Source organism: Mustelus asterias, chromosome 12, assembly GCF_964213995.1.
Source record: "Mustelus asterias chromosome 12, sMusAst1.hap1.1, whole genome shotgun sequence".
Classification (NCBI taxonomy): Eukaryota; Metazoa; Chordata; class Chondrichthyes; order Carcharhiniformes; family Triakidae; genus Mustelus; species Mustelus asterias.
In genome coordinates, this window is record NC_135812.1 from 14,742,207 (window position 1) to 14,754,814 (window position 12,608).

The following is a 12,608-nucleotide window of genomic DNA, read 5'->3' on the forward strand; positions in this document are numbered from 1 at the left end:
GTGTGGGGTTAAGGGATAGCATGGAGGAAAGGCCAAATAAGATATTCTGTCAGAGAGTCGGTGCAGACTTGATGGGCCGAATGGTCTTTTCTGGAGTGCAGGGATTCTGTGATTCTGTTCTACGATACTATAAGAATTGAACAGGCTCCTAATGCTTACAATAAAGGCTTATAAATGAAGAATGGTCTCTCGGAGGATTGTTTGTACCCTAGAGAGCATCTTCCATGGGTGGCACGGTGGCACAGTGGTTAGCACTGCTGCCTCACAGCTCCAGGGACCTGGGTTTGATTCCCGACTTGGGTCACTGTCTATGTGGGGTTTGCACGTTCTCCCCGTGTCTGCGTGGGTTTCCTCCCACAATCTGTTTCTCTGTGTCAATCTGTGTCAATGGTGTCTCTGTGCCCTGTTTGAGAGCAGATTTCCACTCCATCTGACGAAGGAGCAGCGCTCTGAAAGCTAATGGTATTTGCTACCAAATAAACCTGTTGGACTTTAACCTGGTGTTGTTATATCTCTTACTGTGTTCCTCCCACAGTCCAAAGATTTGCAGGGTTAGGTGCATTGACCATGCTAAATTGCTCCTTATTGTCTCGGGATGCGTAAATTAAAGGGATTAGAGGGTAAACATGTGGGGTTACGGGGATAGGGCCGAGATGGGTATTGTCAGTGCAGACTCGATGGGCCGAATGGCCTCTTCTGTACTGCAGGGATTCTATGATTCTGTCCTATGATTCTATAAGAGTTGAACATGCCCCTAATGCTTAGTGTAAAGTCTTATAAATGAAGAATGGTCTCTCAGAGGATTGTTTGTACCCTAGAGAGCATCTTCCACCTCCAAGAAAGGCAAAATACACAGCTGGGGTTTACAATCTGGCTGAAAAATTGTGTTTTCTGATGAGGAAATATGCTTACGAATGGGTGGTTAATGAGGCACAGAAAGTGTTGCTTTGTTTTTTAAAGTATAAATTTTAAATTTCCTGTTCTTCCGAGCAGCAGAAGAAAAAGAAATCCCGATCGAAAAGCAAGAAGGAACAATGCGAGGACCAAAGGGAGGACCGCAGAGAGACAGCACAGCCAGAGCAACTCCATGGAGCAGAGAGTGGGAGGCAGAGAGGAGGCGACTCAACTTTCAGCCTCCTCCAGCTTCCAAAGAACTATTCGGACAAGACAGTGCCTTCTTTAGATGGAAAAGATCCCTCAAATTCCTTCTATCCCAGTTGGAAAAAAATAAATAGTTCTGACTCCGAGTATTCAGATACTGAGGGAGGAATCCAGAGCAAACTGAGGTGAGTTTGTTTGTTTCTTATATTCGGTATTGAATTAAAAAGGACCTAACCATTGGAATACCCTTCCTACACCCCTCCACCTTGCTGTCCTCCGTTGAGACCTCCTTAACACCTCCCTGTGACAAAGCTTTTAGTCATAGAGTCATAGAGGTTTACAGCATGGAAATAGGCCCTTCGGCCCAACTTATCCATGCCGCCCTTTTTTAACCCTCCAAAGCTAGTCCCAATTACCCGCATTAGTCATCCGACCTATTATCTCCTTATGTGACTTGGGTCATGCTTTGTCTTATAATGCTCCTGTGAAACTCCTTATGATGTTTTAATACGTTAAGAAGCTATATGAATACAAGTTGCTGTTGCTGCTGCGATTTGACCGGATCCTGAGCGAGAATTCGTGTTGCTTTTCCTCCTCCCTCCAGCCCAGCCGTCATCAACAGATGATGGGAGATGGTGGCAGGGTGGTAATGTCATAGAATCCCTTTGGAATCCATTCGACCCATCGAGTCTGCACCAGGTGGTTAGCACTGCTGCCTCACAGCACCAGGGACCCGGGTTCGATTCCCGGCTTGGGTCACTGTGTGGAGTTTGCACGTTCCTCCCCGTGTCTGCGTGGGTTCACAGGATGTGCGGGTTAGGTGGATTGGCCATGCTAAATTGCCCCTTAGTGTCAGGGGGACTTGCTAGAGTAAATGCATGGGGTCAGGGCCTGGATGGGATTTTGGTCGGTGCAGGCTTGATGGGCCGAATGGCCTCCTTCCGCACTGTAGGATTCTATGATTTTATAAGTATGTAATTCTCCAACAGAACATCTTATCCAGGCCCACCCAATCACTGTAACCCCACGTATTTACCCCGCTAACCCTTGCAACCTACACATCGTGAGACACTAAGGGGCAATTTACCATGATCAATCCATCTTTGGAGTGTGGGAGGAAACCAGAGCACCCGGAGGAACCCCTCGCAGACATGGGGAGAGTGTGCAAAGTCCACACAGACAGTCACCCAAGTCTGGACTCAAATCCAGAGCCCTGGCGCTGTGATGCAGCAGTGCTAACCAGTGTGCCACCGTGCTGCTGTGCCACTAATCCAGAGGCCCAGACGAACACTGGGGGTTCCAGGTCCGATCCCACCATGGCAGGTGGTGGAATTTAAATTCAAATAATAAATCTGGAATTTTAAAAGTCAGTCTCAATAACGGTGACCACAAAACTATCATCGATTGTCGTAAAAGCCCATTTGGTTCACAGATGCCCTTTAGGGAAGGAAATCTGCCATCCTTCCCTGGTCTGGCCTACGTGTAACTCCAGAGCCACAGCAATGCAGCTGACTCTTAACTGTCTTCTGGAATGTCCTAGCAAGTCACTCAGTTCAAGGGTAATTAGGGATGGGCAATAAATGCTGGCCATGCCACTGATGCCCATGTCCCATTTGTCTGCGTTTGGCCCAGATCCCTCCAAACCTTTCCAGTCCACCTACCTGTCCAAATGCCTTTTAAATGCTGTAATTGTATCCGCCTCTACCACCTCTTCTGGCAGCTCGTTCCATATACGCGCCACCCTCTGTGTGAAGAAGTTGCCCCTCAGGTCCCTTTTAAATCTTTCTCCATTCACCTTAAACCTATGCCCTCTAGTTTTGGACTCCCCTACCCTTGAGAAAAGAACTTGGCTATTCAATTATCTATGCCCCTCATGATTTTATAAACTTCTATAATGTTGCCCCTCATCCTCCTACTCTCCAGGGAAAAATGTCCCATCCTATCCAGCCTCTCCTTATAATTCAAATCTTCCAGTCCCCGTAACGTCCTTGTAAATTAGGGGTGGCACGGTGGCTAGCACTGCTGCTTCACAGTGCCAGGGACCCAGGTTCGATTCCCAGCTTCGGTGACTGTGCGGAATCTGCATGTTCTCCCCGTGTCTGCGTGGGCTTCCTCCGGGTGCTCCGGTTTCCTCCCACAGTCTGAAAGACGTGCTGGTTAGGTGCATTGGCCATGCTAAATTCTCCCTCAGTGTATCTGAACAGGCACCGGAGTGTGACGACTAGAGGATTTTCACAGTAACTTCACTGCAGTGTTAATGTAAGCCGACTTGTGTCATTAATAAATAAACTTTTTAAAACTTTAATTATGAATATTTAGCATAAAAATGCTCTGGCCAGTTAGAGCCAGGCATTGGCCTTAGTCATGGAGCCTTGATTACGGAATGGTGGTCACTGAATTTGTTGGGCTACTTTTAGCTAATGATTAAAATGAATGGGACCATTTTTTGGCTTTGCCTTGCTGACAAGGAGCCATGCCAGCTGAAAGCACATGTCAGACAATTTGCTGAATTGTACACCTGAATGCCCAGCACGTGCTCTATCGAGTTTCCTGCATCTTTAGTGGGGAGGAGTGGTCGGGGGAAATTACGGACGAGAGGAGGAAGAAATATAAGAAGCGTATTCCTACAACTTTCCATTCTGATTATAGATCAGTTCAAGCCAAGGTCCGCCAGGGGGCTTTGGCCTGTTTCCTTTCAACAATAAAATCGATAGAGAAGAAAGTTCTGTACGGATACTGGTCATCATTCATTGCAGATGCCCCTGGCATTGGAGGTCCACAAGCCGTGTCTTTGATGACCATTGCTTTGAAAGATCCATCACCAAAGGTAAGGGCTCTGCACGTCCTTCTGTTGGACAACAATATCGTATGTTTTGGAATTTATTCTTTTAATTTCAGTATTGTCTTTAAATCGTGTTGTTCGATTCCAAGCTATGAAGAGCAGTGAGGGAGTAATTTGCCTTGCTGTACTAGCCTGAGGGCTAAGCCAGGGATCACTGGATGATGTTCAGGAGTGGGGGGGGGAACTTTGATTTTCTCCTTGAGCGAAGACATCAGCTAATTTAGGAAACCAAGAATCGACCCTGGTACCTTCCTGACCTGCCTCGTTCATGCATACTGTTCACAAAGGCTGAAATTTTACTGCCCCGCCCACCATGGGAATCGGAGCGGGCGAGGGGTGGACCATGGGAAGGTCCATTGACCTTGGGCGGGATTTTACGGTTTCTTGGACGAGCGAGGCCATAAAAATCCCGCCCAAAGACCGGAGTTTTACCGGCACGTCTGCCCTGACTCAGGGCGAGGCTCGGAGAACGACATTCTCTGTGGGCCTCGGGCGGGATCGTATGGACCTCGGGCGGGATCATATGGACCTCGGGCGGGATCATATGGACCTCGGGCGGGATCGTATGGACCTCGGGCGGGATCGTATGGACCTCGGGCGGGATCGTATGGACCTCGGGCGGGATCGTATGGACCTCGGGCGGGATCGTATGGACCTCGGGCGGGATCGTATGGACTCGGGCGGGATCGTATGGACCTCGGGTGGACGTGCTGATAAAATTCCGTCTATGTTTATTTATTAGTCACAAGTAAGGCTTACATTAACACTGCAATGAAGTTACTGTGAAATTCCCCTATACTGGCAGATTTCCGGTCTGCATCCCCTGAATCTTGGTAATGTGGCCTGCTCAATATCCTTTCTGTAGTTGCATTTCTTACCTGCTGGTTTGCCCTCTCTGAATTTTGTGAATCTGGAAATTTGAGACTGGTTAATTTAGTGCTGCCGCTTCATTGATGGAGAAATCCTAAATCAGAAGATCCAAATTGGTTCACATCAACAATGCCATATAGATCCAAACTGATGGAAAGGTCGATTTAAAACACCATCCTGGCTTGCAAATACATCGCCGTTCCTTCACTGTCGCTGAGTCCAAATCCTGGAACTCCCTCCCTAACAGCACTGTGGGTGTACCTACACCACAGGGACTGCAATGGTTCAAGAAGGCAGCTCACCACCACCTTCTCACGGGCAATTAGTGATGAGGAACAAATCCTGGCCTTGCTCGTGATGATCCCATGAAAGAATAAAAGAAAATTCAATATTGGTCCGTAACTTCCTGGCTCCCCAACGTCGGATTTGGGGAGTATCCCAAAGATGCGCTGGGTAATCCCTCCCGCAAGTTCCCAGGTAAGGGTTTAACCGGCAATTGTTTGGAAGTGCTAACCTCTCCTGAACAATTGCGTTGTGCTGGGAACCATCCAACAAAGAGATTGAAATGGCCAACTTCAGACATTCCTGTCAGTATTAGAATCATAGAACCCTACAGTGCAGAAGGAGGCCATTCAGCCCATCAAGTTTGCACCGACCACAATCCCACCCAGGCCCTATCCTCATAACCTTATGTATTTACTCCAGCTCGTCCTCCTGACACAAAGGGGCAATTTAGCACGGCCAATCCACCTAACCCACACATCTTTGGACTGTGGGAGGAAACCGAAGCACCCGGAGGAAACCCACGCAGACACGGGGAGAACGTGCAGACTCCACACAGACAGTGACCCAAGCCGGGAACCCAGGTCCCTGGCGTTGTGAGGCAGTAATGCTAACCACTGTGCCACCGTGTCGCCCAATTACACCAATTATTACTCTGAAAGGGTTGGAAGAAATAAAAGCATTTCTTACTTCAGAGTAACCATCTTAAAGACCCAGACTGGTCTCCAGTCACCTACCCTCACCTACCCCTGACTGACCCACACACCCCCAACCCCTGACATGTTATTTTCAATGGGACTTTTAAACTCACCTACTTTAAGACAGCTAGTGCCATATAAAAGGGGGTGTGTCCTCCTTCACTCCGCTTATTTTGTATCCTGACTCTGACCTCCTGCACTGCTTGAACTTCACCCGGGCCGAGTCAGGAAGGTCTACGGGACAGGCACTTAAGAATTTTAGCGCATGTAAGTGGGTATGGAGTGGCAATCCGACAGTGATTACCACTCAGAAGAAATTTTGGCACATTATCTGTGATTCTTGAGCTACGTCACAATTGGTAAAAGCTTTGAATGTGGGCGGCACGCTGGCACAATGGTTAGCACTGCTGCCTCTCAGCGCCAGGGACCTGAGTTCGATTCCGGCTTCGGGTCATTGTCGATGTGGAGTCTGCACGTTCTCCCCGAGTCTGCAAGTTCTCCCCGTGTCTGCTTGGGTTTCCTTCGGGTGTTCCGGTTTCCTCCCACACTCCAAAGATACGCAGGTTAGGTGGATTGGCCACGCTAAATTGCTTCTTAGTGTCCCCTGATGTGTAGATTAGGTGAGTTGGCCATGGTAGATATGTGGGTTTATGGGGGTAGGGTGGGTGAAAGGGTCTGGGTAAGGTACTCTCTCAGAGAGAGTTGGTGCAGACTGGATGGGCCAAATGGCCTCCTTCTGCACTGTAGGGATTCAATAGATATATTCTATGCCAAATCTATGATCGCAGAACTATTTATGAGCTACTGCGCTGCTGTTTTTGTGTGTGTCAGGTCCGTGCTGCTGCCCTCCAAGTCTTATCGGCCATCTTGGAAGGATCTAAGCAGTTCCTGTCTGTCGCAGAGGACACCAATGATCATCGGAGAGCTTTCACACCTTTCTCTGCAACCTTGGCTTCCAGCATCCGGGAGCTTCACAGAAGCCTGCTGATTGCCCTAGTAGCAGAATCCTCCCCACAGACACTTACACAGATAATCAAGGTAAAGCAGATCTATGCCTTCTACAAACAAGTAAGAAGTCTCACAACACCAGGTTAAAGTCCAACAGGTTTATTCGGAATCACAAGCTTTTGGAGCGCTGCTCCTTCATCAGGTGAGTGGAGAGGTAGGTTCACAAACACATCATATATAGACAGAGACAATTGCAAGATAATGGTTGGAATGCGAGTCTTTACAGGTAATCAAGTCTTTACAGGTACAGACAGTGCGAGTGGAGAGAGGGATAATCACAGGTTAAAGAGGTGTGAATTGTCTCAAACCAGGACAGCGAGTAGGATTTTGCAAGCCCAGGCCAAATAGTGGGGGTTACATGGAGTGTGACATGAACTCAAGATCCTGGTTGAGGCCATCTTCATGCATACGGAACTTGGCTATCAAGTTTGTATCTCCACATCATTCTACAGCCAAGAGCGCTTGGTCATTCGTTACCTCTGACTTCACAAATCCCCATATGCCTCATTCGGAACATTTGGCTTTCAGAAAGCCTCTGTGATGTAAAGGCCTGTATTTTACCAATTGTTGTGGGCCAGTGTCTGTGTTTTGGTCCAGTAGACTCCATTTATCTGCTCGCATTTTCACGTGACAGAACCTCATGGAGATATTAGCAATTGCACATCCGACCAGCAGACACCCACTTACTTGGCTGTATTTTGTTTGGTGGATAATTGATGGTTTATCTCAGTAGCAGTATGCTCACCTCCGGATTAACAGGTGTGGGTTCAAACATAACTTCAGGACTTGAAATCGCAATCTCACATTCGGTGCCGTTCCAAAGTGCCGAATTGCAGGAGATGCCAACTTTCAATTGCGAAGTTGAGCTGAGGCTCTTATCATTCAGTTTAATGTTTTAATATCCAGTTTTGTTTTTCTATTTTTGAATCAGTGCCTTGCTAACCTGGTAACTAATGTGCCGTATAATCGCCTCAAACCAGGACTCCTTACCCGTGTTTGGAACCAGATTAAACCGTACAACCGCCGCAAAGGTTTGTATATTTATTCATTTATCTGCTTTTTTTTATTCATTCATGGGACATGGGCATCACTGGCTGGCCAGCATTTATTGCCCATCCCTAGTTGCCCTTGGAGGGCAGTTGAGAGTCAACCACATTGCTGTGGCTCTGGAGTCACATGTAGGCCAAACCAGGTAAGGATGGCAGATTTCCTTCCCTAAAGGACACCAGTGAACCAGATGGATTTTTCTGACAATCGACAATGGTTTCATGGTCATAGAATCATAGAATCCTACAGTGCTGAAGGAGGCAATTTGGCCTGTTGAGTTTGCACCGACCACAATCCCACCCAGGCCGTATCCCCATTTACGCTAGCTAGTCCCCCTGACACTGAGGGTCAATTTAACATGGTCAATCCACCTAACCCGCACATCTTTAGAGTGTGAGAGGAAACTGGAGCACCCGGAGGGAACCCACGCAGACACGGGGAGAATGTGCAAACTCCACACAGACAGTGACCCAAGCTGGGAATCGAACCCGGGTCCTTGGTGGTGTGAGGCAGCAGTGGTAACCACCACGCCACCATGGTTGTCTTAATGCCAGATGTTTATTTGTATTGAATTCAAATTCCTGCACCAATGGCGGGATTCAGACCAGAATCCCCAGAACATTAGCTGAGTTTCCGGATTAATAGTCTTGCGATAATACCACTAGGCCATCACCTCTCTATGCTTATTTCTGGTGTTGCTTGAGGGTCAAGAAGAAGTGGCATAGAGACAACTCGGAATGATGGGCTGGAGCTGGAAAGAAAGGAAGAACTATTGATTGCATAGTGCTCTTCGCAGGGTCAGGGTGTCACACAGGGCTTTTCAGGCAATGAAGTACTTTTGAAGTTTTAGTCACTTTTTTGTAATGTAGGTGAGGTAGACACGTGTTGTGTCGGCAAATGATGGCATGAGAAGGAGAAACAGTAGAGTCAAGAGCAATACAGCATGGAAACAGACCCTTTGGCCCAACCGGTCCATGCTGACCATGGTGCCCTCCATGCTCGTCTCAATTGCCCGCGTTTGACCCATATCCCTCTAATCCATTCCCACCCATGTACTTAACCAAATGCTTTTTGGATATTGCTGTTGTACTAGTAAATGAAAGAGTTGGCGAATCAGATGTGGAATTAAGAGGACCTTTAGTGTATGTTGCTGTTTCTCTATGTTCCCTGGGCGTAAACGGGAGTCCTTATGATGGCTGAGAGGGAGTTTAGAAGGTTTTTCTTTAAATCCTCAAGTATCCAGTTGCTTTATCGCAGCAGTAGCAGCGGGAAAATTGGAGACGTGAACCAATCGATTTAGACGCAGGAAAATACTATCACATAAACAGACAGAATAAAGAAATGTAGACCCCCCCCCCCCCCCCCCCCCCAGCCGCTGCCCCCAACCCATCACCACAATCTATCATATGCATCTTTTGCTGGTGATTTGGATTTCATCCTGATTCTCTTTCTCACTATCATCACATTTTGTATAATTCCCTGGTTGAGATAATGGCCACGTGATCTATTCCCAGTCCTCTACCAATCCCACCCTCCAACTAACTGCTGTATCCACAGCACCTTTTAGTCATTTTCTATTTTTAGTCTCCCTCTCTATCTATCTTCCATACAGCTCACACCAGCTTAATTCAAAGCAGCCTAATTTTGAAAAACAGCCCGAAACTGGCAAAAGGTTACTTATTTTCACCCGAAAAGGACCCTCTTTCAGGAAGGGGTACTGGGTGTCTCCAGTTTGGCCTTTACCGATATGGCTGGGGTGAGGGGTGGGGGTACAGTTCCAACAGATAATGAACATGTATGTCCCATCACATTGGATACTTGGCTTCTCATTTTGCACTTTGGCGGCACGGTGGCACAGTGGTTGGCACTGCTGCCTGACGGCGCCAGGGACCTGGGGTCAATTCCCGGCTTGGGTCGCTGTCTGTGCAGAGTCTGCACGTTCTCCCCATGTTTGCATGGGATTCCTCCGGGTGCTCCAGTTTCCTCCCACAGTCTGATAGACGTGCTGGTTAGGCGCATTGGCCATGCTAAATTCTCCCTCAGTGTACCCGAGCAGGTGCCGGAATGTGGGGGCTAGGGGATTTTCACAGTAACTTCATTGCAGTGTTAATGTAAGCCTACTAGTGACGAATAAATAAAATAAAAACTCTTGAATGCCAGGAGGACGCAATGTGATCTCATTATACAAGATTCCTACAGGGTGTGACAGGGGAGGTGTAGATCGGATGTTTCCCCCGGCTGGTGAGTCTAGAACCAGAGGGAGGGGGTCACAGCCTCAGAATAAGGAGCAGGCCATTTAAGACTGAGATGTGGAGGAGTTTCTTCACCCAAGAGGGTGGTGAATCTTTGGAATACTCTACCCCAGAGAGCTGTGGAAGCTCAGTCATTGAGCATGTTCTCGACAGGGATTGATAGCAATGACACCAAGGAATAGGTGGTTAATGGGGGGAAAATGGCATCGGAGGTAGATGACCAGCAATGATCTGTTTGAATAGTGGAGCAGGACATGACGGGCTGAATGGCCTACCGCTCCTATGTTATTAAATTTCTAGCCTCCTGACTCTTGCCATAGTATGATTATGTGACCTATCTGATGATTTTGCATGTGAATCGAGGCACGAAATCTGCGCAGCTAATTTGATTGTGTGGGGTCTTCACAGTTGCGTTTCTCACTCTCTCGCACGTCTTTCAGTCCGGACCCCGGGATAGTGATTAGAATATGAACCCCCAGCAGATTTTTCATTTTGATTTTGGTCCTTCCTAGTTGAGATGCAGATACAGCGAATGTTGCGTCCTCGCCGCCTGGACTGAACTATGGAGCGAATCCAAACCAGCCAGGAATTCTGCTAGTTCCCGCTATGTAATGACTCCCTCAGGGAAGTGCATGTGCGCAGGTGTTGGACGTGGTCAGTCTTGGCTGAGATTTCCCCTTGTCAAAAGGACAAATATCCAGACTCTCTCAATGTTAGTGGCCTCTTACATTGAAGTACCAGAGATTTGACCTGAAACCTGCAGAGTTCTTTTACCTGCTGAGCTAGGGTAGAACTGGCACCGCACAAGTCATCATAGAAACTAGAAGCAGAGGCGGCATGGCGGCACAGTGGTTAGCACTGCTGCCTCACAGCTCCGGGGACCTGGGTTCGATTCCCGGCTTGGGCCACTGTCTGCGCGGAGTTTGCACATTCTCCCCGTGTCTACGTGGGTTTCCTCCCACAGTCCAAAGAAGGGTTAGGTGGATTGGCCATGCTAAATTGCCCATAGTGTCCCAGGATGTTTAGGTTAGAGGGATTAGCAGGGTAAATGTGTGGGGTTGTGGGGATAGGGCCTGCGGTGGGATTGTTGTCGGTGCAAACCCGAATGGCCTCCCTTTACACTGTAGAGTTTCTATGATTCTATGAGTAGGTCATTCAGCCCTTCGATACTGCTCTATGATCATGGCTGATCATCAAATTCAATATCCTGATCTGCCCTTCCCCTCATATCCCCTTTAGTCCCAAGAGCCATATCTAATTTCCTCTTGAAATCACACAACATAGAGATATCTGTATTCCAGACAATTTTAGTTTTACAATCAGTCCTAAACCTTGACTCTGCCTCTCATTGCGGTAAAGCTGATTGATGTTGGTATTTTTAATCTCCAGAACTGTTGTGCTTTTTGTTTCTTTAAACTGTAGATGTCAATGTGCGTGTGTGCACCCTGACCCTGCTTGGGGCGATTATTTCTGTCCAGGCTCCTCTCCCCGAGGTACTGCTGCTCTTGCAGCAGCCCAGCTCCTCGGGCCTCTCGAGTAGTGGCTCCGGGACGCCTCACCGCCTCAGTGACTCCGAATCCTGGCGAAAACCTCAACAGACAGCACACCGCGATGGAGACAAGGAGAACTTGGAGAGTCCACAGTGCGAGCTGGGCTGGCTGATACAGTTGTGTATTTCCATCATCACCGTACCAAAACAAGACCCGTATTCAGACAGTGACACCAACACAGGGGCAGCAAGTAGTTTATACGAGCCCTCCCCAGTGCGAGTAGAAGCCCTTCAGGTGAGGCCTTACCTCTTGATGTGTTGCTTACAAAACTGGCTTTCATTTTGAAATCTAAGTTTTCTATAATACATTTAGCCTTTGCTGACCTCCTATTTCCCCTTGCTGTAGTCTCTATGGCTCATTGACTTTCTGAGGAAGAGGCAGATTGAAGATCTGCTCCTCCCTACAGCAACTTGAGTTCTCAAAGACTATCTTGATGCCTCATTCACGCTGGAGTCTTGAGGTGGCTGCTCTTCAGTCCTCTTTCAAGATTACTGATTGGGCACTCCATTGTTTTAGCTGTGCTGCTGTTGAATGTTGGAAGTGCAAACAGTTGGCTCTTCAATGTATTTAGTGCCCGCACACAGGACCAGGGCTGTGACAGGTTGTTCACTGGTTGGGGTATGGTGTTGGGGAGATGCATTGGAGGTTGTGCTATCGTATCCCTCTGTGACATATTTAATTTATTAATTTAAAGAAAGGTGTATGCTTTATGGAATTGAATGAAGCTGTTCTGTTAACCTGTTCCACAATTAAGGAATTGTGGCTGAAAACATATAGAATAGAATCCTTATGGGCGGCAGCAGGTGTAACAAGGTTAGACCTGCTGCCTCATACTACCAGAGACCCGATTCGATTCCCAGCTTGGGCCATTGTCTGTGCGGAGTCTGCATGTTCTCCCTGTGTCTGCGTGGGTTTCCTCTCACGTTTTCTGAAAGATGTGCTGGTTAGGTGTGTTGGC

At 47.8% G+C, this 12,608-nt stretch overlaps 1 protein-coding gene across 1 annotated transcript in view; it reads left to right on the top strand.

Annotated features, from left to right (window-relative positions):
- The window catches only part of heatr6 (HEAT repeat containing 6), a 179,009-nt gene that overhangs the window by 134,761 nt on the left and 31,640 nt on the right, over positions 1-12,608 (top strand). Inside the window, exons 5-9 of the mRNA XM_078225889.1 lie at positions 994-1,286; positions 3,751-3,928; positions 6,625-6,831; positions 7,733-7,832; positions 11,523-11,884. Of these exons, the coding sequence (XP_078082015.1) occupies positions 994-1,286; positions 3,751-3,928; positions 6,625-6,831; positions 7,733-7,832; positions 11,523-11,884 (1,140 nt within the window). The remainder of the gene's footprint in view (positions 1-993; positions 1,287-3,750; positions 3,929-6,624; positions 6,832-7,732; positions 7,833-11,522; positions 11,885-12,608) is intronic.